A 25,145-nucleotide genomic window follows, 5' to 3' on the forward strand; every position below is an offset into this window, starting at 1 on the left:
GGTTACTCTCCAAAAGCAACATATGACACATTTCCTCCAACACTTCAATTTCAAAGATTAAAAAAACAATGTTTTAGTTTCTAAATGCATTCAATAAACTCTAAATTTACATTAAGCCACTTTTAATGTTACAAATCTGAATTTATGGTAGAAATAAAATTTCTAATAAGGAGGTTCTAATTGAAAATCATACATTTTATAGAGATAGTAGTTGTCAAAGATATTCTTCATATTAAATGTTCTCAAGGCCATGTTATGGTCACTTTTTCAAAATGATACTATAGTATATTTACATGTTACTTTCCCCTATTAACAAGGCTTTATGTTTATATAAGTAATTTAGAGAAAGGAAGTTAATATACTTGAAGAAATTATATAAATATACTGATAAACAAGTTAGAGCTCAATAAACATAAATGATATTAGTTATACATCAATCAACTGCTCTAAAAGATAAAATCAACTTTGACGTTAAATTATTACGAACAAGCTTTATAACTGTTAACTAAATCTACATTTCCAGTTTCTTTAAAATAGCAGTTAGAATACTCAGAAAAACAGTATCTAGTATTTCTAGTATTTAAAAACTTACTTGATTTTAGCAATGCAGCAAGAGTGTCTAAAGCAACCCTGTCAACATGAGAAAACACAAACAACAACAAAACTAGTAAAATTAATCTACAATAGTAAAGTCACACAATCTTTTCAGATAAGTAATCAGTATCTACTCCAAATGTCATTCCTGGGATACTCAGTTACATATGGTGCCTCTCTGTATGCCTCACTTCCTTCAGGTTAAAATTGATTATGAGGAAATATCAACAAAGAAGCACCAGAAAATGTTTAAGAAAAGAAAAAGAAGAAAATTAACAATGTTTAAGTCTTCATATCAGAGGTTAGATGAATGGAATCATTGTACCTGTATCTGACTGGGCCAGAGTTCACAAAGGAATACTATTCTGACTGGGCCAGAGTTCACAATGGAATACTATTAACAATCAGACTTGGAGTCACAAAAAAATTAAAACAAAAACAAGTTTTAACAGAGGTTGTAACTACAAAATTCTATAGGTATTCATAGCTATCTGACTTCAAAGTATGTTAGTTCTATCAAGCAATAATCCTAACATTTACTGTGGTAACAAATGTAAAATATTTTGGAACAAGGAGATTAGAGAGAGGATGTATGAGCCCTTAACATTTTTCAGCCATATAGCACCAAAGAGAACAATGATTTAATTCATATCTCAAAAATTCTTACTGCCTATTAGAGCACTTAGATTTTCTCTGAACATAAATATGCAGTTACACACAGTGAAATCAATGCCATTCAGCACCTTTAAAAATACATATAACGTCACTGTGGAAAACCTGTAATTCAAATGCTATTTTAGAAATGAGTTACTGAAGAAATGGCACTTACTTTCAGCAACTTTAAAAATATAAGACTACATACCACAGTACCTCTTAGTAAGATTTCAATAAGGATAATTAATTTGCATATAAATATGTATACTGTCAAATTTAAGCATTTCACTCATCATTAAGGATTTGTTGAATGCCTACTAGATACCCACAGTAGCAGGTTCTTCATGGTTACAAAATTAGAAAATAAAATTAACTCTTACATAGATTATTTTACAATCTCGATAATGTAATAAAATGTACACATCTATGGAACAGTAAGAAATTAAAACCAAAAATATCTACTCAAGAAAACAAAACTGAAAACAAGGGAATAAAATTAATAAAGCTGCACACCCATTAGTGGTACACATAGCATGATCAGATGACAACTTTTAAAATGACTTAGAAGATTTAGGACAGATATAGTTTTAAGATGGATACTGGTTCACAGTAAAACTTGAAACAATAATCTAGGACTAGGCACAAAAGTGCTCATTTATGATAAATGCTCATTATTGTTACCCTCTAGAGCAGGCCGTTAACAATTACACTTTGGTTTACTGACACAAATAAAGCAACCATATAAAACTTTATTTATGATAACATTTGGAAAATAAAAGCAAAAGTATATGCCCTAAAAAATATAAATTCATGCGACTAAATTCCTCAAAACAATGTGCAGTTTTGGTAATGGCATGTTAAAAGCAAATGAAAAGTATAAAATTAAAACAATTTTCCGAGCACTGATTCATCAGTAAGAAACTTTGCATAACCTTGTAATTAATTACACAGTAATATGCACTTAAGACTGTAAACTATCAGAATAAGGATGACTTTTAAATTGGTCAAAATTAAATACAGAACTAAATGGGCCTTCTAAGTAAAATGGCAATTTAGGGGAAAAAAATGGAAAGGAAGACTTCATTCAGTAAGACCTGACAAGTGCCAAAAATTGTCCTACATGTCTTGTACATGTTTTTTAGTTGTACGTGCTTTATAGTTTAACTTTTTTTTTAAATCCTAGTCTCTAGAATTGGCACATTTTATGAATAAAGACACTAAAGATTTCAGAATATAATATGCCTAGGGTCACATAAAAACTAAGTGAGATGAAAATGACTAAAATGGTTGCTGAGAAAGAAAATTATGAAATCAGAAATGTCAGTCTCCTCCACAAAGATATGTTGAAGTCCTAAGTCCTAGCACCTCAGAATGTGGCCTCATCTGGAAACAAGATCTTTGCAGATATAATTAAGATGAAGTCATGCTAGAATAGACTGCTCTTAATCCATCAAGGCTGATGCTCTAGTAAAAAGAGCGAAGACTATTCGAAGACAGACACACAAGGAGAGAACACCATATGAAGACAGAGTCAGATGCTGAAATGTTGCAGCTACAAGCCAAGGAAACACTGAAGACTCCCAGCAAACCATCAAAAGCTAGGGACAAAGAGGGGTTCTCCCCCACAGGCAACAAAGGGAACACTGGCCCTGTTGACAAGTTGATTCTGAACTTCAGCCTCCAGAGACAATAAATTTCTAATATTAGAAAAAATACTAAGGAAGAATCTCATAATAGTTGTGTAGGATAGATTTTCCTAAACAAGACAAAATCCAGAAGCCAACACTCTTCTAGAGCCACCCTCTCCTCCCCACATCCCACCTTCTAGGTCATCACAGAGCATCAGCCTGGGCTCTTGCATCATATAATAACTTCCCACTTGCTATCTGTTTTACACATAATGGTGTATGTATGTCAGTGCAATGCTGCTTGTTCAATTCATCCCACTCTCTCCTTCCCCTGCTGTGTCCACAAGTTCTCCACATCTCTGTCTCCATTCCTTCCCCACAAATATGTCCATCAGTACCATTTTTCTAGATTCCATATACATGGATTAATACACAATATTCATTTTTCTCTGACTTCCTTCACTTTTTACTTAACAGGCTCTAGGTTCATCCAGCTCACTACCACTGACTCAAATCTGTCCCTTTTTATGGCTGAGTAATATTGCACTGTATGTATGTACTCCACCTTCTTTATGCATTCATCTCTTAACGTATATCTAGGTTGCTTCCATGTCCTGCTACTGTAAATAGTGCTGCAATGAATATTGGGGTACATGTGTCTCTTAGAATCTGGTTTTCTCAGGGTATATGCCTAGTAGTAGGGTTTCTGGGTCATATGGTATTAATAGATTAATTCCTAGTTTTTTTAAGAGTCTCCATACTCTTCTCCATTATGGCTGTTATCAGTTTACAGTCCCACCAACAGCTCAGTAGTGTTCCCTTTTCCCCACACCCGCTCCAGCAATTACTATTTGTAGATTCTTTGATGATGGTCGTTCTGACTGGTGTGAGGTGATACATCATTATAGTTTTGATTTGCATTTCTCTAATTTAAAAGTTTAAAAATCTTAAGAGCACTTTCAGAAACATCTTTCTCCCTGCTAGCAGTTATGTACAACACATGTGAACCAAAGAAAAGTGCTCTGACATTTTCTAAGCCTTATGCTATATGTTTTTTTCTTGATGCTTATTCTTCACACTGGCAAAACTGGGATATACACCTAAGTCCTTCTTCCCATCATGCCTGTTCCATAGCTCCACTAGATTAAAAGAAATTATGAAGTTTGGTGTAAAGTCATCTAGATAGTCTCACCAAGATGTTATTTTAAAGATATTTTTAAAAACTTCAGCACAGAGGAATTTCTGAAATTCTATGTCACTTATAAGTCTGTGTGAATTTATAATATAGTCACCAAAAAGTTACAGAAAAATATTTATTGAAATGCACATTTTTTAATTAGAATTTCTCAGCACCAATATTTTATACTTCCTCATATATTTTTCCAATCTTCCTAAGTCCTACACAGAATAACACAGCTAACAATGGCTTTAAAAACAGTTTATGGCTTATTCATTTAAGAGCAGTGAAGAAGGAAAAGCTTAAGCCCCAGGTACTCATAAAGTTATTTAAGTTGGGAGGTCAATCCTTGCAATTACCTCCAAACCTATGTGTGCTAATTTGCTCAGGCATGTGTGACTCTTTGCAACCCTATGGACTGTAGCCTGACAGGCTCCTCTGTCCATGGGGATTCTCCAGGCAAGAATACTGGAGTGGGTTGCCATGCCCTCTTCCAGGGGATCTTCCCAACACAGAGATCAAACCTACATCTCCTGCACTGGCAGGCAGGCTCCTCACCGTTAGCACAACAAGGGATGCCCCTCCAAACCTATAGGGAAACTCAAAATGACAGAGTTACAATAAATTCAGAGTTGCTTCCTGTAAATTAACAATGTTTAAATCCAAAACCTAAAATTGGAAAGGAAAGGAAGTCTGAAAGGGAAGCATCGCTCTTCAAACATAAATAATAATCCTCAATCTTCTTCAACTAAATGAAGGGTACTATTTAAGGACAGGAAGAACTGTGACACATAAATGCTCTAGATGTTGAGATTGTTTAATTATGGGGGGAGACCCTATGATTATTCAAAATAATAAAGGAATCATGATACAGATGTCTGATCAATGAATGTTTATCCTTTTTAAAGTAAAGTTAAAAACAGGTGTTCTTTTTAAAACACAGAGAAAAGAATGAAGGGATAATTTAGATAATGACATTCCTTTCTCACAAGTTTAGACCCACTGATTTCTACACGGTTTTAGAAATATATCATGTTGTATATTATAAAGATACTTGTAAAATGTTCTTATCTCCTAGGAACATTTTATATTAAATTTGGTAATGGGTTATAATAGGTTAATTTAGATCTTAAGTAGATCATAGTCATTAGATAAAAATTAATTATGAAGTACTTTAAACATCAAAAAGAGGAAAGGCATAAAAATTTTAAAGATAAAGAATATATTTTTGATAGTAACTAGGATTCATTCATCCACATTACACTGCTTACCTAAACTAATTACACTGCATTAATACAGGCACTGTGCTAATTACAGGAATTATCTAAACCCTCAAAACAATCTTATGATGTAGGCGCCAATACTACTATTTTACAAATAGAAAACTGGGACATAAAAAGTTAGGTAACTGGGGCTTCCCTGGTGGCTCAGTGGTGAAGAATCTGCCTGCCACGGCAGGAGACATTGGTTCAATCCCTGGTCTGGGAAGATCTCACATGCTGCAGAACTAACCCCATGTGCCACAATAATTAAGCCTGTGCTCTACAGCCCTGGAGCTGCAACTCCTGTGCCCACATGTCACTACTACTGAAACCCATGTGCACCAGAGCCCGTGTTCTGCAACAGGAGAAGCCACCGCAGTGAGAAGCCCACACACAACTAGAGAGTAGTTTGTGCAGCCATGAAGATACAGCACAGCCATAAATACTTTTTTTTTTTAAGTTAGGTAACTTCATATCATGAAGCCAGTGAGTGACAAAGCTAACATGTAAATCCAGTTTCTGCCTGCTTCCAGAATCCATTCACTACACCTATTCTGGAAGTTGGTCTTACTAATTGTGATATAATCATTTTCTTTTATCTTGTCACATTTCATCAGATGCTCTAAGACTGTATAATCCTTATATAAGTAAATATGCCACCATCCCACCAAATAATAAATAATTATATGTGCAAGTAAGCATCCATTTTCAAGAAGGGAACAAGCTAAATATTCGACCTTTATTAAGAAAGGGTAAAAAGACTGGGTATGTTCTGAACCTAATTCATTGTAAAATTTAGCCTATGAATAGTTGATGCAGACAAGTTTTTCCTTATAAAAGAGTCACAACTAATAGAAGTAAAAAGAATGAGAAAATTAGAAAACTCATTATTTCACACATTTTTAAGAAATAATGGATCTAAGCAATGTCATGAAATATTGCTAAGTGATTAGGTGAAAGAAGATGGACCACTTCAACTCGACAATTTTAAGTAATGCAAAACAGAGACCCAGCACCACCTATGAAATATTCTGATAATTAAAAAAAAAAATCTAATCAAGCCTCAAGCTCCATCAGTCTATAAAAAATTTGAAAGTATACCTGCAAGTTAAAAGACCCCAGGATATAGTTATCTTAATCTATGCTGCAACATTCTGTAAAATGTCACCCAGGTCCTTCACCAAGTAAATCAGAAACAAAAAAACAGAGGGACAGGGAATAGTTACTGACTGCAAAAGATTACAAGACTTATCAATCAAACAGAATGTAGAAGAGCTCTTATTTCAATCCTGATTTGAGCAAGACAACTGTAAAAAAAAAAAGAAAGAAAGAAAAAAAGACATTTCTTAGATATTCAGAAGATATTACATGATCTTAAAGAATCATTAATATTGTTGAACAAAGAAATGATACTTTGGTAACACTAAAAGAAAAAACTATCTGATAGCAATAATACTTAAGAATTAACATAATAAATCTCATGGCTGATATTTGCTTTAAAATACTGGTAGGAGGGAGACTTCCTATATTTTTCCTGAGACTTCCTGAGGACTTCCCTGGTGGCTGAGACGGTAAAAGCGTCTGTCTACAATGCAGTAGACCTGGGTTTGATGCCTGGGTTGGGAAGATCCCCTGGAGAAGGAAATGGCAACCCACTCCAGGACTATTGCCTGGAAAATCCCATGGACAGAGGAGCCTAGTAGGCTACAGTCCATGGGGTCGCAAAGAGTCAGACATGACTGAGCGACTTCACTTCAGGAGGGAGACAAAGAAGGGAAAGATGAAATTTAAATTGAAGAATGTTGACAATTGTTGAAATTGACTGATGGGTATATCAGGGTTCATTATTCTATTTGTGTGTAGATTTGGAAATTTCCTAAATATAATGAGGAATAATAAACTGTGGAAAACTCTTCAAGAGATGGGAATACCAGACCGCCTGACCTGACTCTTGAGAAATCTGTACGCAGATCAGGAAGCAACAGTTAGAACTGGACATGGGGAGAAGGAAATGACAATCTACTCCAGTGTTCTTGCCTGGAGAATCCCAGGGACAGGGGAGCCTTGTGGGCTGCCATCTATGGGGTTGCATAGAGTCGGACATGACTGAAGCCACTTAGCAGCAGCAGCAAAGGTCATGGAAGCCTGGGTGCTGCAGTCCATGGGGTCGCAAAGAGTAGGACCCAACTGAGTTCAGCAACAGCAAATTGGAACTATATTGTAGAGCACCTTAAAAAGAAGGAAGACGTTTATCATTTTTGTTCTGTTGCTGTTGATGAGCAGGATTAAGAGGGACAAATCAAGAACAAAGAAGTAATGGAAAATTCTGTGAGTTTCAGTATCTTGCCAGTCCCATACATCTATGCTAAAGACAAATATCAACACACAACTGAAAATGTTTAGGACTTAACATTTATAAAGTGCTTTAATGTTCATGAAATAAACATGAAACAAATTAAACAAATCTTTACAAAAAAAAATAAAAGAACTGGACATGGAACAACAGACTGGTTCCAAATAGGAAAAGGAGTACGTCAAGCCTGTATATTGTCACCCTGATTATTTAACTTCTATGCAGAGTACATCATGAGAAATGCTGGGCTAGAAGAAACACAAACAAGCTGGAATCAAGACTGCCAGGAGAAATCTCAATAACCTCAGATATGCAGATGACACCACCCTTATGGCAGAAAGTGAAGAGGAACTCAAAAGCCTCTTGATGAAAGTGAAAGAGGACAGTGAAAAAGTTGGCTTAAAGCTCAACATTCAGAAAACGAAGATCACGGCATCTGGTCCCATCACTTCATGGGAAATAGATGGGGAAACAGTGGAAACAGTGTCAGACTTTATTTTTGGGGGCTCCAAAATTACTGCAGATGGTGACTGCAGCCAAGAAATTAAAAGATGCTTACTCCTTGGAAGAAAAGTTATGACCAACCTAGATAGCGTATTGAAAAGCAGAGACATTACTTTGTCAACAAAGGTCCGTCTAGTCAAGGCTATGGTTTTTCCTGTGGTCATGTATGGATGTGAGAGTTGGACTGTGAAGAAAGCTGAGCGCCAAAGAATTGATGCTTTTGAACTGTGGTGTTGGAGAAGACTCTTGAGAGTCCCCTGGACTGCAAGGAGATCCAAACAGTCCATTCGAAAGGAGATCAGCCCTGGGTGTTCTTTGGAAGGAATGATGCTAAAGCTGAAAGTCCAGTACTTTGGCCACCTCATGCGAAGAGTTGACTCATTGGAAAAGACTCTGATGCTGTGAGGGATTGGGGGCAGGAGGAGAAGGGGACGACAGAGGATGAGATGGCTGGATGGCACCACTGACTCCATGGATGTGAGTTTGAGTGAACTCCGGGAGTTAGTGATGGACAGGGAGGCCTGGCATGCTGCGATTCACGGGGTCACAAAGAGTCAGACATGACTGAGCGACTGAACTGAACTGAACTGAATGTGTGTACTTTGTTTTAAACAAACCAATTGTAAAAGGGCATTTTGAGATAACTAGAGAAGAGTAGACACAAAGAATTTTTGATTGTGTTAAGCAATCAATAAATTTGTTGAGTACAATTATAGTATTATGGTTATGTTCAGGTCCTTATTTAGCTGAGTTACATAAAGAAGTATTTAGGGGGAAAATGAGAAAATACTTGGTACTTGCTTACAGAAACTCATATATATGTAAATAACATCCTGGATTTGCTTAGAAATACTTTAGGAAACATAAATAAAAGTATGGAGGGGGAACAAATGAAACAAAAACGGCAGAATGTTAATAATTGTGGAATATAATAAGTAATTAATATAAATAATTCAAGATAATTAGTTTAACACAATGTAAATGCTATATTTGTTTGAAAAATTCCAAAATAATTTTTTTAAAAGAATGATGATTAATATGGCTCAAGAAAGCACTAAATATAATGAAATAACTGAAAATGCTTTAAAGTCTGAGGTTGAAAGACACACAAACGAATGTATCTATCTATATATATATATTTGTGGGTGTATGTATATATATGTACATATATACACACAAACATAAATATACATATATGTAATATATATTTTGAGACATACATACATATATACATATCTCAAATAAGAAAAAGAATGACATTATTTGACAAAAAAGAAGTATGTAAATTTAAAATATATCCAGATAATTGTGACAATGAAGGAAACGGTCATTAAAAGATTATAAAATTGGGTAGGGAATATAGTAGGCATTCAATAAATGTTTCTGAATGAGTGATACTCTGTAAAGGTCTTTTTTCCTATTATAGTATCTAGGAATATTCAAAGTCTAAATTTCTATAACAGTATAAATTCAGTTTTCTAATTCTGATATATTTTTGAAGATAAAACTTTATACTAAAGAAAATCTTTATCATAATTAAATCACTATTTAAGAACTAAGAAAGGACCCTAGATACAATTGAACTCAATCATCTCACTGTACAGATTAAGATGATAAGGCCCAAAATAACAAAGGGTATACTTTTATTTACACTTAAAACATTTACTCACTTCATAAGATTGGAATTCTTCTTACTAAATGGTCCAATGATTTTAAACATCAGTTCCACAACTCCATTTTTCCCTAAAGATACAGAATTCACAGCTGGGAAGCGGAAAAAAAGATGTAAAGTGATTTAAAAACCTCAGTGGATAGAAATGTTTATACATGTGGCACACGGCCGAAAAACATATACAAACTGTTTAGTAAATGTGAACTCTAAGTCTCTCATAAAGTCCACCTTAGTTGATACTTCAAAGGCATGCCAATGGGAAGATGAAGTGGGAAAAGAAGTAAATAAATTATGAAAGTTCCTAGAAGTTGTGAATTCTTTCAAATATAGGGAATTGCCCAAAAGCAACAACAAATCAGATCTGCAGGTCAGATTTTAGATGCAAGTCAGATCTAAGAGCACTACAGGAAAGATGGCTGTGGCCTAGGTGAAAAGTAATGAGGACCTTAATTAAAGCGACTGCAGTAGGCAAAAACAGGTCACAACTTTAGACAGAACATGCAAACAATTACCTAACCAGAAAACTGGGCCTAACATTTTCAGTCTTGGAAGAAATATTATTTAAAAATTATAGATACACCATTTGTTAGCCTCCTGGTGCTTAATGAAATAAAATGCCCTAAAAATGTAGTTCCTAAAGTTTTGTATGACAATTTTAATTTCCTCTGTATCTGCTTATCACTCCGTTATCACTTCTAATTCTAATCTGTTTTGTCTTTCTTTTTCCTTAATTAGGGAATTCAGTGGTTCATCTATTCTTAATCCAATTGTTTCATTTTTTAATGAATTTTTTTAAATTTTATAATGTATTTTTTCTATTTCATTCTCTACTTTCCTTATGTTTATTGCTCTGTTCCTAATTTCTTTATAAATAGAATTCATTAATTTCCTTATGCTCTTTTTAATTATATAAGTGTTAATTATTTAAGTGTTCAAAACTATTTTTCTGTGAGCACACCTTTAGATATACTTTCAAAGTATAGATACTGATAACAGATAAATACACACACATACATACAAACCTACCACTGAGATTATCATTACTTTGCAATGATGTTCTTATAATAAAATGTACTCTACAATCTCAATGTCAAGCGTCTTGTTAACATTCCAATCTCATATCCATAGTCAGGAAATAGAAAATCCACACTTCGGGGGTTGGGACCTAATATTATATTAGTGAGAGACAGAGAGTGAGAGAGAGAAAGAGTATATGTGGATGTGTGTGTGTGTGTGTGTCTGTGTGTGTGTGTGTCTGTGTGTGTGTTGTGAGACACTTCATCTGGGAGGGTGGGTGTGGGCATGGGTGTATGTGTGTGTTTATGTTGGGAGACACTTTATCTGAGGCTACCTCTCCATGTGAGTGTGTATGTGTGTGTGTTGTGAGACACTTCATCTGAGAGAGTTGGTGTGGGCATGGGTGTGTGTGTGTATTTATGTTGGGAGACACTTCATCTGAGGCAATCTCTCTGATCACTGCTCTCTACAGCTTCCTCAGAGGCTCCTGTCCTATTATTTTTGGTTCTGCTACTTCCCTATAGATTGCTAAAGATAATTAGCTCCAGGTGTCTATGCCACTGCATTCCTTCCTTCTCAATTTTCCTCTCATCTGTAATAATCCAAATAGGCGCAGCAGTTTTTCCAGTTGTCAATACTCGGTTATTCTTCAACATCTTTTCCACAGGCTGCCTACTCATCAGCCTCACTACATACCTTTACAAATGGGGGGAATTAACGAGAATTCTTAAGACTTTGTCAACTCACCTTCTTACATATATCACCTTTGAGGGAGTGGTTAGAATTACAAAGAGCCATTTTAAATATTCTCGTTCCTTGTCCACAACTTTTAGAGATTTATGGAGTTAAAGTACTTTAAAATTTTCATTTTGTGTTAATGTGACAACATCGAGCTAACTAAAAGCTGCTCTGAAATACTTACAGTTGGCAGAATATACTCGTAAAAGCTGAAGACAAGGCAAAACCAAGCGATGATTCTGCAAATTCTGTTTGACCAAATTCAGAGTTATATTTAGAGCTCCATTAATTCTAGCTTTCACTCCAAATTTTTTGTCTGTTTAAAAATAAATGAACAAACATAATTTATTCCTATGTAACTTTTGAATAAAATTAAAATGTCATAATACTATGAATGCATATTATCAACTACTAATATAAAGTTGACCTGAAATAACTAAAGCTGTAATCATTTTCTTATATATTTTAATACTTCTTACCCTTTTAAAACATGGCTTGAAAGAAAGAGTAAGGGGCAGGCAGGATGACAGGGCAGGGCAACAGAGGCTGGAGTGGCCCAACACTTAAACTATTATTGAAAGGAATAACTTAACTGATTTACCCCACACAGGAAAGTCTCTCCAGCTTAACACAGTCAAAGGAATGCCATCACATGGTTAAAGAAATTGGAAAGAATCTAAATATACATTACCAACATTATTTACTTAATATTAACTGTACTGTTTTCAGACTTAGAATATGCATGATGCATACTAAGTCACTTTAGTAGTGACTCTTTGCAACGCTATGGACTGTAACCCACCAGACTCCCTGCCAATTGGATTCTCCAGGCATTAGAATACTAGACTGGGTTGCCATGCCCTCCTCCAAGGGATCTTCCTGATTCAGGGATTGAATTTGAGTATTCTATGGCTCCTGCACTGCAGGCAGATTTGTTATTGCTGAGCCACTGCGGAAGCCCAAAAGAATATAATGAAAAAATGAACAGCTTATTAGAAAATAATCTAAAAAATATTATCAAATAAATTTCTAGAGGGAGCTAATTCTTAACAAAGAAAAGGAAGAAAAGAAAGTTCTTGATTTTTATTATTAGGAAGAGATTAAAATAGTAAAAAAAAAAATCTGGACAACAAGAATTTGAGAATGTTAGGATTTTTAACAAAGAAAGTAACCAAGACTAGCAAGCAAAGTTATTTCATCAACAGAAAATGTAAATCAAAAAACCTAATATTCTTAAGGGAAAATTATTCTCAGCCCATAAGGGAAAAGTAAAAAAGTTATAAAATCACCCAAGAAATTCAAATATAATTCAATAATATAAAAATGTAAAACTAGGACAACAGCAAAAATAAAGGAAACAGCAAAAATTTAGAAGTATACAGGAAAATATTAAAAGAGCTACAACTTACAAGGGACATTAAAGAAATAAAAATATAAATTAAACAATATCTTAATTTAAGCACAAGAAAGATAATGAAAGCTTTATGCTTTAGTGAAAAGCACAGGAAAGATAACCTGGTTTTAAATAGAGGAGGAAGCATGATATAACAATATTCACCAATACAAAAAGGTTTTCTCATTTTATTTTTCGTTTTCAACAAAAATTTCAGAAAGCAGCCCTTAAATCTCAAATATCAGAGTTTAAAAGTATAAGAAAGAGCTAACATGTTTCTTAAATAAACTGAATATATGTTTAAGTCTTACGGTCCGTAAGATACCTGAAAAATTAAAGTCATCTCAGGGATACCTTAAGACAATGATTATTAACAGTATTATTTAAATATTCATACAATACAAAAAGATATGCATGAAATACACATAAGTATACAAACTGCATACACATTTTCAGACACTTTTTAGAAAAAGCACTTTAGCCAAATACTTTAAAGTTTAAAAACACAAGGCAATGGCAGAACCGTTAAAAAATCACTACTCAAGAGTTCAGAGAGTCATTTTAATCTCTGCGCAGACAGACAACTCTACACTGAGCTTAGGTTCTAGTCAAAGAATGCTTTTCTCTTTTAACATAATCTAAATCAGCTTCCTCCTTTGTTTTATAGCCTATGTTTTCTCAAATTGTAGTTTTCAATATTTTGTATGTCTTACTATTGTAATAAATCAGTCTTACAATTTTTTATATCTCTTTTGATCTTAACTAGCTTGTAAGCTTTTTAAGCATTGAGACATGACTATCACTATTGGTTGGTCATAGTGATGACCAACCAAACTCATGTCCATCACTGACTCAATGGACATGAGTTTGAGCGAACTCAGGGAGGTAGTGAAGGACAGGGAAGCCTCACGCTGCAATTCATGGGGTCACAAAGAGTCGGACATGACTTAACGACTGACCAACAATGAAAAGAAAACATGTCTTATACCCATGCTCCTCAAAACATTCCCACGCACACTCCCTCCTTCTAGCCTCAACAATATCCATGTTATGTGTATCCTTTATAACATATACATGCCAGAAACACACACACACACCAAGACACATTTCTGATTCTGACACACTTTTGTCTTCCTTTTTCCATCACATGCAATAGAAATATGTGGGAATTTAGGATCCTCAATTCATGCAGGTCACTAGTTGACTATAAAAAGCATTCCTAACTAAGGCTAAGAATAAGCAGTAAAATTTTAGATTTTAAAGTTTACCAGTTTCAAGGCACACAGAACCAAAGTAAAAAAAGTAGTTCCACTTGATAGTCATGCAAGTGAAATCCTTACCTTTTGGTCCAATCTTTGCAAGAATGGAATGAATCTGCACCATTAACTCCTCATTCAGGGGCGATTCTTTGCTGGCATTCATAAGTAACTGTAATAATATTTGTGAACCACCTTTGGAGACCAAGAAACTCGCTCTTCGACCTCCACCTAAAAAGTTTTTTGAAAGAAATCTGTTCAAACCACAAATTCTTCCATAATATATTAGATATCGCACCTTGTTACCATTCAAGTAAAAGTGATGACTTTAGAAAGCAAACAAATAAGATCAAAATATTTATATTAATTAAAAAGTAGCACAGACAGTAAATAAACACTGATGCAAAACTCATGTTCAAGGCTGTAAACCACATGGGTTTGAGGGACACTGGAAGATATCAAATACAAAGCAACAACAAAGAGTATGACATTTTGGCTTCCAAATTCCAATACTCAGAACAGCCTCTGTATGAGAATCAGAAAATTCCAAAGTATACATGATACTTGTATATTTTTGATCATTATTTACAAATAGAAATAGACCAAAGGAAACAAAAACTTACCTGCTGACACCAGCTCAACAAGAATGCTCAAGATATTAAGTGTAGTTTGAAGATCTTTTGTGTTCTGAAATAAAGTTTATTTGCTTTATTAAAACATTATAAATCTGTGATTCCCAAACTTCTCTCTGTTGGGAACTACCTACATTTACAGATGACCTCTTTGGTTTCTCTAAGAATAAATGTATTTAGGTTTTCACTATTCTCATATACCACTTCAGTCTCTCTTTACTGCTCTTAAAAATTCTTACAAATCATCTGAGCTATTAATATCAACAGGAATTAATTTGTTATTTGGACATATCAACTTCTACCAAGTAGATAATACAAATAAATGTATCAAAATATAAAAGGCATGACAATGTATATATGGTGACTAATCAGTCACTGAACTCCCCTCTCAAAAAGTAACTGCATTATCAATTTTTTGTGTATCCAGCAAGATAATGTACACACATAAAAGAAATTCAAGTAAATATACATTTATATATAGATTTCTCCAAATGATATAATTCTACTGATATATTCCATTAGATGGCAATGTCATTGGTTAGGTAACCACCTATCAATTTGACATTTAAATATTTAAAATCTTTTGCTATTAAAAAATTGTAACCAAAACCAAGTACATACATTTCCAGGGAAGCAAGTACAACTGTACATGGGAAATTCCTGGAATTTCTGGGTCAATGATATGGACATTTATTTTGATAGGTATTATTAACTTGCTCTTAGTGGAGCAATTTACACTCCTACCAGTAAAGTTGAAGAGTAATTATTAATATTTTCCAAAGTCTTGACAAACAATCTAATAAGAAAAAATGTTTAAATACTGTACTATGGTTATATTTCTCTTACTAAAAGCAATGTTTGGATAAAGAAAAATAGACAACAGAATTGTGGCCTATTCAAGAAACTGCCTGATCTCAGAATAGAAGGATTTTACAGTGTTTATTTAGACAAATTTCAGAATTGCAATGTATCAGTGACTAGAATGGGACTCTTGTTCTAACTCCTTCCAAAAAGGAACAAATATTGTCTCTGCTTCACCATTTAAGGGCAGAAACTAATGGGTCCAAAAAATCAAATCCAGAACAGAAAGAGGACCACACATTAAGCAGAGACCCTTCTCTTAGCACTGAGGGTATTATTAACGACCACTGACTCACTGGTGATGAAGTTGGAAGAATGAGAGACAAACATTTGTTAAAGAAAAGAACGGATTGTTACAGAAGCAATATTGCTATGTTTATCTTCTTCCTGGGTACACAGCCAAACCACATTTTCCAGCTCTTTTGTAATTAGTTTTGGGACACGTGATTGAGTTCAAGCCACTGAAACCCGAATGGAAGTTACACTGTTATCTCTAGGCCTTATCCAGATAGGTCTCCCATTTGTAATTCACCACCTCCCATCTCTGCTGACTTCAATAAATTGAGACAGGAGCATACAGAAAAAGTATGGGTAGCAATATACATATCAGACAAAAAACTTTTAAAACAAAGGGTAAAACAAAAGATAAAGAAGGGAATTACATAATAATAAAAGGACCAAAACAAAAAGAGGATATTAAATTCATTAACATATATGCACTCAATATACAGCACCCACAAATATAAAGCAAATACTAACAGACACAAAAGAAGAAACTGACAATAATACTTAAGAGTAGGGGACTTTAACACGCCACTTTAACACAATAAGGTATTGAGAGAGTCGACTCCAATAAAGAGTCAGTTCCTAGGTAGGTTGATGAGAAGTTGGGGGGGTGGGTCCCAGGAAAAAGAGGTCTGGAATTCTCAAGGAGGAGGAAAGGACTTTTTTCCTCTACATGCCTTAGTCTTAGTCACATAAACTTTTTTATTTCTTTCTTTAAGCCCAGGACTGATGATTACACAACAAACAACTCAGTTCAAACTCTGTACTAAGGATTATATAACAACAAGGTATCCTGCGTGAGGACAATTTCCCCTTCTTGAAAGTGAAAGTGAAGTCCTGTCCAACTCTGTGACCCCGTAGAGTGTAGCCTACCAGGCTCCTCTGTCCATGGGATTATCCAAGCAAGAATACTGGAATGGATTGCCATTTCCTTCTCCAGGGGATCTTCCCGACCCAGGGATTGAACCCAGGTCTCCCACATTATAGGCAGATGTTTTACTATCTGAGCTACCAGGGAAGTTTTCCTTCTTGAAAACCTGTCTAATCCTGTTCTTAGAATGTATATCATGGGAGTGGGTCTGGTAGGATCTTTCTATTGTTAACTTCTAATCCTGTTATTCTAAAATGTAAATTGTGGGAGTGGATCTGGTAAAATTTTTACAACCTTGAGACATTCTTTGAATTACTGTAATAGCTAAATTAAAAAGTATATAATGCCCTCACTAAAGACTAGCCAGGGGGGCACTCTCCATCCCCCTTCTGATGTCTATGTTAGAAGCGTTCTCTGTCACTTTTCATACTTTAATAAAACCCTGCTACACAAAAGCTCTTGAGTGATCAAGCCTGATCCCTGGTCCTGAAGCCAAAACTTCTTCAGAGATCAAAAATCCGATACCGTTCACCATAAACTATCAGTATCCTTACTGTATATATTTTCATGTGCCTTTTAATTTTTTGAGACTTGCTGTGTGGCCTAATATGTGATCTGTTCTGGAGAAGTTTCCATGTGCACTTGAAAAGATTATGTATTCTGCTGTTTTAGCATGTAATGTCCTGTTCACTTCAGTCACTCAGTCGTGTCCAAATCTTTAAACCCCATGGACTGCAGCACGCCAGGCCTCCCTGTCCATTACCAAATCCCAGAGTTTACTCAAACTCATGTCCATTGAGTCGGTGATGCCATCCAACCATCTCTTCCTCTGTCATCCCCTTCTCCTCCTACCTTCAATCTTTCCCATCATCAGAGTCTTTTCCAATGAGTCAGCTCTTCGCATCAGGTGGCCAAAGTACTGGAGTTTCAATTTTAACATCAGTCCTCCCAGTGAATATTCAGGACTGATTTCCTTTAGGATTGACTGGTTGGATCTCCTTGCATCTAAGGGACTCTCAACAGTCTTCTCCAACACCACTGTTCAAAGGTATCAATTCTTCTGCACTCAGCTTTCTTTAGAGTCCAATTTTCACATCCATACATGACTACTGGAAAAACCATAGCCTTGAATAGATGACCCTTTGTTGGCTAAGTAAACTCTCTGCTTTTTATTGACTAAGCCAAAGCCGTTGACTGCGTGGTTCACAATAAACTGTGGAAAATTCTGAAAGAGATGGGAATGCCACAACACCTGATGTGCCTCATGAGAAACCTATATGCAGGTCACGAGACAACAGTTAGAACTGGACGTGGAACAACAGGTTGGTTCCAAATACGAAAAGGAGTACGTCAGGCTGCATATTGTCACCCTGCTTATTTAACTTATATACAGAGTACATCATGAGAAATGCTGGGCTGGAAGAAGCACAAGCTGGAATCAAGATTGCCGGGAAAAATATCAATAACCTCAGATATGCAGATGACACTTTCTTACGGCAGAAAGTGAAGAGGAACTAAAAAGCCTCTTGATGAAAGTGAAAGAGGAGAGTGAAAAAGTTGGCTTAAAGCTCAACATTCAGGAAACTAAGATCATGGCATCAAGTCCCATCACTTCATGGCAAATAGATGAGGAAACAGTGGCTGACTTTATTTTTGGGGGCTCAAAAATCACTGCAGATGGTGACTGCAGCCATGAAATTAAGAAACGCTTACTCCTTAGAAGGAAAGTTACTATCAACCTAGACAGCATATTAAAAACCAAGTACATTATCAACAAAGGTCTGTCTAGTCAATGCTGTGGTTTTCCAGTGATCACGTATGGACGTGAGAGTTGGACTATACAGAAAGCTAAGCACAAAAGAATTCATGCTTTTGAACTGTGGTGTTGGAGAAGACTCTTGAGAGTCCCTTGGACTGCAAGGAGATCCAACCAGAACATCCTAAAGGAGATCAGTCCTGAGTGTTCATTGGAAGGACTGAGGTTAAAGCTGAAACTCCAATACTTTGGCCACCTGATGTGAAGAGCTAACTCATCTGAAAAGACCCTGATGTCGGGAAAGACTGAAGGCGGGAGGGGAAGGGGACAACAGAGGATGAGATCATTGGATGGCATCACTGACTCAAAGGACATAAGTTCGGGTGAACTCCAAGAGTTGTGATGGACAGGGAGACCTGGCATGCTGCAGTTCATAGGGTCTCAAAGAGTCAGACATGACTGAGCAACTGTACTGAACTGAATACACGGTCCTTTGTTGGCTAAGTAAAGTCTCTGCTTTATAATATGCTGTCTAAGTTGGTCATAACTTTCCTTCCAAGGAGTTCAGTTCAGTTCAGTTGCTTAGTCATGTCTGACTCTTTGCGACCCCATGAATTGCAGTACACCAGACCTCCCTGTCCATCAACAACTCCCAGAGTTCACTCAGACTCACGTCTGTCGAGTCAGTGATGCCATCCAGCCATCTCATCCTCTGTCATCCCCTTCTCCTCCTGCCCTCAATCCCTCCCAGTATCAGAGTCTTTTCCAATGAGTCAACTCTTCGCATGAGGTGGCCGAAGTACTGGACTTTCAGCTTTAGCATCATTCATTCCAAAGAAATCTCAGGGCTGATCTCCTTCAGAATGGACGGGTTGGATCTCCTTGCAGTCCAAGGGACTCTCAAGAGTCTTCTCCAACACCACAGTTCAAAAGCATCAATTCTTCGGTGCTCAGCCTTCTTCACAGTCCAACTCTCACATTCATACATGACCACTGGAAAAACCACAGCCTTGACTAGATGGACCTTTGTTGGCAAGGTAATATCTGCTTTTCAATATGCTATCTAGGTTGGTCATAACTTTTCTTCCAAGGAGTAAGTGTCTTTTAATTTCATGGCTGCAGTCACCATCTGCAGTGATTTTGGAGCCCAAAAAATAAAGTCTGACGCTGTTTCCACTGTTTCCCCATTGATTTGCCATGAAGTGATGGGACCACATGCCATGATCTTCGTTTTCTGAATCTTGAGCTTTAAGCCAACTTTTTCACTCTCCACTTTCACTTTCATCAAGAGGCTCTTTAGTTCCTCTTCACTTTCTGCCATAAGGGTGGTGTCACCTGCATATCTGAGGTTATTGATATTCCTCCCGGCAATCTTGACTCCAGCTTGTGCTTCTTCCAGCCCAGGGTTTCTCATGATGTACTCTGCATAGAAGTTAAATAAGCAGGATGACAATATACAGCCTTGACGTACTCCTTTTCCTCTTTGGAACCAGTCTGTTGTTCCATGTCCAGTTCTAACTGTTGCTTCCTGACCTGCATATAGGTTTCTCAAGAGGCAACTCAGGTGGTCTGGGATTCCCATCTCTTTCAGAATTTTCCACAGTTTATTGTGATCCACACAGTCAAAGGCTTTGGCATAGTCAATAAAACAGAAACAGATGTTTTTCTGGAACTCTCTTGCTTTTTCGATGATCCAGCGGATGTTGGCAATTTGATCTCTGGTTCCTCTGTCCTTCTAAAACCAGCTTGAACATCTGGAAGTTCACGATTCACGTATTGCTGAAGCCTGGCTTGGAGAATTTTGAGCATTACTTCACTAGTGTCTGAGATGAGTGCAATTGTGCGGTAGTTTGAGCATTCTTTGCATTGCCTTAGTAAGCATCTTTTAATTTCATGATTGCAGTCACCATCTGCAGTGATTTTGGAGCCCCAAAAAATAAAGTCTGTCACTGTTTCCACTGTTTCTCCATCTATTTGCCATGAAGTGATGGGACTGGATGCCATGATCTTAGTTTTCTGAATGCTGACTTTTAGGCCAACTTTTTCACTCTCCTCTATCACTTTCATCAAGAGGCTCTTTAGTTCTTCTTCACTTTCTGCCATAAGGGTGGTGTCATATGCATTCCTGAGGTTATTGATATTTCTCCCAGCAATCTTGATTCCAGCTTGTGCTTCATTCAGTCCAGCATTTCCCATGATATACTCTGCATATAAGTTAAATAAGCAGGGTGAAAATATAGAGCCTTGACATACTCTTTCCCTATTTGGAACAAGTATGTTGGTCCATGTCCAGTTCTAACTGTTGCTTCCTGACCTGCATACAGATTTCTCAAGAGGCAGGTCAGGTGTTCTGGTATTCCCATCTCTTGAAGAATTTTCCACAGTTTGTGGTGATCCACACAGTCAAAGGCTTTGGTATAGTCAATAAAGCAGAAGTAGATGTTCTTCTGGAACTCCCTTGCTTTTTTGATAATCCGATGGATCATGGCAATTTGATCTCTGTTCCTCTACCTTTTCTAAAACCAGCTTGAACATCTGGAAGTTCACGGTTCATGTACTGCTGAGGCCTGGCTTGGAGAATTTTGAGCATTACTTTACTAGCGTGAGATGAGTGCAATTGTGTGGTAGTTTGAGCATTCTTTGGCACTGCCTTTCTTTGGGATTGGAATGAAAATTGACCTTTTCCTGTCCTGTAGCCACTGCTGAGTTTTCCAAATTTGCTGGCATATTGAGTGCGGCACTTTCACAGCATCATCTTTTAGGATTTGAAATAGCTCAACTAGAATTCCATCACTTCCACTAGCTTTGTTCGTAATGATGCTTCCTGAGGCCCACTTGATTTTGCATTCCTAAGTGAGTGATCATACCATCGTGATTATCAGGGTCATGAAGATCTTTTTTCTACAGTTCTTCTGTGTATTCTTGCCACCTCTTCTTAATATCTTCTGCTTCTGTTAGGTCCATACCATTTTTGTCCTTTATTGAGCCCATCTTTGCATGAAATATTCCCTTGGTATCTCTAATTTTCTTGAAGAGATCTCTAGTCTTTCCTATTCTATTGTTTTCCTCTATTCCTTTGCATTGATCACTGAGGAAAGCTTTTTTATCTCTCCTTGCTCTTCTTTGGAACTCTTCAAATGGGTATATCTTTCCTTTTCTCCTTTGCTTTTCGCTTCTCTTCTTTTCTCAGCTATTTGTATGGCCTCCTCAGACAGCCATTTTGCTTTTTTGCATTTCTTTTTCTTGAGGTTGGTCTTGATCCCTGTCTCCTGTACAATGTCATGAATCTCCATCCATAGTTCATCAGGCACTCTGTGTATCAGATCTAATCCCCTGAATCTATTTCTCACTTTCACTGTATAATTTTAAGGGATTTGAATTAGGGCATACCTAAAGGGTCTAGTCAGTGGGTGTTAAAGTCTCCTACTGTTAAGCATTATTGTCTACTTCTTTCGTGTCCGTTAGTATTTGCTTTATATTTTTAGGTGCTTATATTGAATGCGTATATGTTAATGAATTTAATATCCTCTTTTTGTATTCATCCTATTATTATTATATAACGTCCTTCTTTGTCTTTTGTTTTACACTTTTTTTAAAAAGGGTTTTTTGGTCTGATATATGTATTATTACCCATGCTTTTTTCTGTTTGTTCATGTCTCAATTTATTGAGGTCAACAGAGACGGGAGGTGGTGAATTACAAATGGGAGATATAAGGATAATTATTATGGTTTCCCAAGTGACACCAGCGGCAAAGAACCCACTGCCAATGCAGGAGACATAAGAGACAGAGCTTCAATCCCTGGGTTGGGGAAGATCCCCTAGAGAAGAAAACGGCAACCCACTCCAGTATTCTTGTGTGGCGAACCCCATGGACAAAGTAACCTGGAGAGGTACGGTCAATGGGGTTGCAAAGAGTCAGACATGACTGAAGCGACTTCGCACACACACACATGCAAGGACAATTATTATATAAATGTGAATCAAAACACCGGGGTTCGACCGCACACCTGTCAGAATGGCTATCATCAAAAGAACACAAAAAACAATTTTCCAAAGTATGTGGAAGAAAAAACCTTTGTACACTGCTGGTAGGAATGTATGTTGGTGCAGCCAGTGTGGAAAATAGTATGAATGTTTCTCGAAACTAAAAACAGAACAAGTGTATGATTCAGCAATTGACTTCTAAGCATGTATCCAAAAAAATAAAAGCAACAAAAACATTTATTTGAAGAGATTTATGAACCCCAATGTTCATAGCAGTACTATTTATAATAGCCAAACTATGGAAGCAACCCAAGTATCCACCAACAGCCAAACAATATTACTCAGCCATAAAAAAAATAATGAAATTCTACCATTTGCAGTAATGTGGATGAACCTAGAGAATTTTATGCTTAGTGAAATAAATCAGAGAGAAAAACAAATAGTATATGCTATCACTTATATGTGGACTCTAAAAAATAATACAAACAAATGGATAAAGCAAAACTGAAACAGTCTCACAGATACAGAAAACAAACTAGTGGTTACCGATGGGGAAAATGGCATGTTAGGGGTATAGAATTAAGACTCACAAACTATTATGTAAAAAATACAGGCAACAAGAATATATCGTACAGCACAGGGAATTTATAGTCATTATCTTATAATAATTTTAATGGAGTATAAACTGCAAAAATATTGAATCACTATGCTGTACATCTAAAACTATAAAAAATATAATATTGTAAATTAATTACACTTTAACAACAACAACAAAAAAAAACAGGAATTCCCTGGTGGTCCAGTGGTTAGGACTCTGTGCTTTCACTGCCAAGGGCACAGGTTCAATCCCTAGTCAGGGAAATAAGACCCTGTGGGCCACATGGTGTGGTGCATCCACAACACAGACACAACACACACACACTTTGGCCACCTGATGTGAAGAGGTGACGCACTGGAAGACACTGATGCTGGGAAAGACGGGTCAGGAGAAGGGGCGACAGAGGATGAGACGGTTGGTGGCCTCATCGATTCAATGGACATGAGTTTGAGTGAACGCTGGGAGACAGTGAAGGACAGGGAAGCCTGGTGTGCTGCAGTCCATGGGGTCTCAGAGTCGGACATGACTGAGCAACTGAACAACAACAACACATGAACTCACTCCTTGATCTTTCCCCCCCAAGTTCTAATGAGATATAATTTGACATATAACATTGTTTAAGTCTAAGGTATACAATGTACTTAATCCTTATTCTTAACATTGCACTGAATAAAATATAAAACTGTGATTCTGAGCATGTCCTGCTGATCCACCACAAACTTTTATACTAGCACAGAAATGTAATTAATATCAACAGTTATGCAACCAATGTATGAAGTACACTTAATCATGAATATATAGCAACTAACATAATAAGTGAGAATTTCCAATTTCAATCTTTTAAGCTAAAGGTTTATTTCCAATTAGTGTTTTATTTTTAATGTTAAGGTTTAAAATAGGGTTATCATTATAACCATAGGGAAATAAAGTTAGAGATTTACCTAATATATATCAGAATGCTTATATCCCCATTGTGAATAATCTAAAAAATAAAACAAACTCCCATTCACTGGCTCTTCCACTAGGATAAAAATTCTGTACTTCAATTTTTTTCCCTCAGTACTAGTTGGTATTAACAGCTACATAATTAAAGCATATCAGTGACCAACCTCTAATGTTGACAGCAGAACCTCCATTCCTGTAGAACCTTTGGCTGTCATTTCTCTCCTTGTTTTTTCTGAAAAGTAGGAGGAAAAAAAAGCTTTCTTCTAAAACATGAAAGAAAAAAAAAACTGCATAAAGATTTATCATATAGTTAACATATAATAAGATTCAGTTCAGTTCAGTTCAGTCACTCAGTCGTGTCCGACTCTTTGCGAACCCATGAATTGCAGCACACGAGGCCTCCCTGTCCATCACCAACTCCCAGAGTTCACTCAAATTCACGTCCATCGAGTCGGTGATGCCATCCAGCCATCTCATCCTCTGGCGACCCTTCTCCTCCTGCCCCCAATCCCTCCCAACATCAGAGTCTTTTCCAATGAGTCAACTCTTCGTATGAGGTGGCCAAAGGACTGGAGTTTCAGCTTTAGCATCATTCCTTCCAAAGAACACTCAGGACTGATCTTTGGAAAGAACTGGTTAGATAATATATAAAACATATAATCAGTATTCCCACTGGCCCAGTAAACACTCTAAATTGGTTCTTAAATGTTCCTTCCACTGATGTTGCTAGCTCTACTCTGTGTGCACTTCTGGATTTCAGTTTACAAGACCTTCCCTGCATTTCATCACAGCTTCTGTCATGGACTAAGTGAATCCTTGTCAATACATCTAAAATCTTAAGATCATTATAATAAGACAGGTACCAGAACCAGAGGTGAAGTAGGAACAATAAAGGCAAGCCTCTTTATTATCTTTATGACAAAAAACAGAAAACATTTAATCAAAATTCATGAAAACAGAAGCC

At 36.4% G+C, this 25,145-nt stretch overlaps 1 protein-coding gene across 4 annotated transcripts in view; it reads right to left on the reverse strand.

Annotated features, from left to right (window-relative positions):
- Nucleotides 1-25,145, reverse strand: part of AGTPBP1 (ATP/GTP binding carboxypeptidase 1) — a 193,296-nt gene that overhangs the window by 120,647 nt on the left and 47,504 nt on the right. For 3 of the 4 annotated variants that reach the window (XM_019966505.2, XM_019966503.2, XM_019966504.2), the window contains exons 4-9: nucleotides 24,346-24,413; nucleotides 14,872-14,935; nucleotides 14,333-14,479; nucleotides 11,784-11,915; nucleotides 9,843-9,936; nucleotides 593-630 (exon numbers count right to left, since the gene is read on the reverse strand). In XM_019966505.2, coding sequence (XP_019822064.2) covers nucleotides 593-630; nucleotides 9,843-9,936; nucleotides 11,784-11,915; nucleotides 14,333-14,479; nucleotides 14,872-14,935; nucleotides 24,346-24,413 — 543 coding nt within the window. The remainder of the gene's footprint in view (nucleotides 1-592; nucleotides 631-9,842; nucleotides 9,937-11,783; nucleotides 11,916-14,332; nucleotides 14,480-14,871; nucleotides 14,936-24,345; nucleotides 24,414-25,145) is intronic. The other variant, XM_070795061.1, reaches the window with a different exon arrangement.

Source organism: Bos indicus, chromosome 8 (assembly GCF_029378745.1).
Source record: "Bos indicus isolate NIAB-ARS_2022 breed Sahiwal x Tharparkar chromosome 8, NIAB-ARS_B.indTharparkar_mat_pri_1.0, whole genome shotgun sequence".
NCBI lineage: Eukaryota > Metazoa > Chordata > Mammalia > Artiodactyla > Bovidae > Bos > Bos indicus.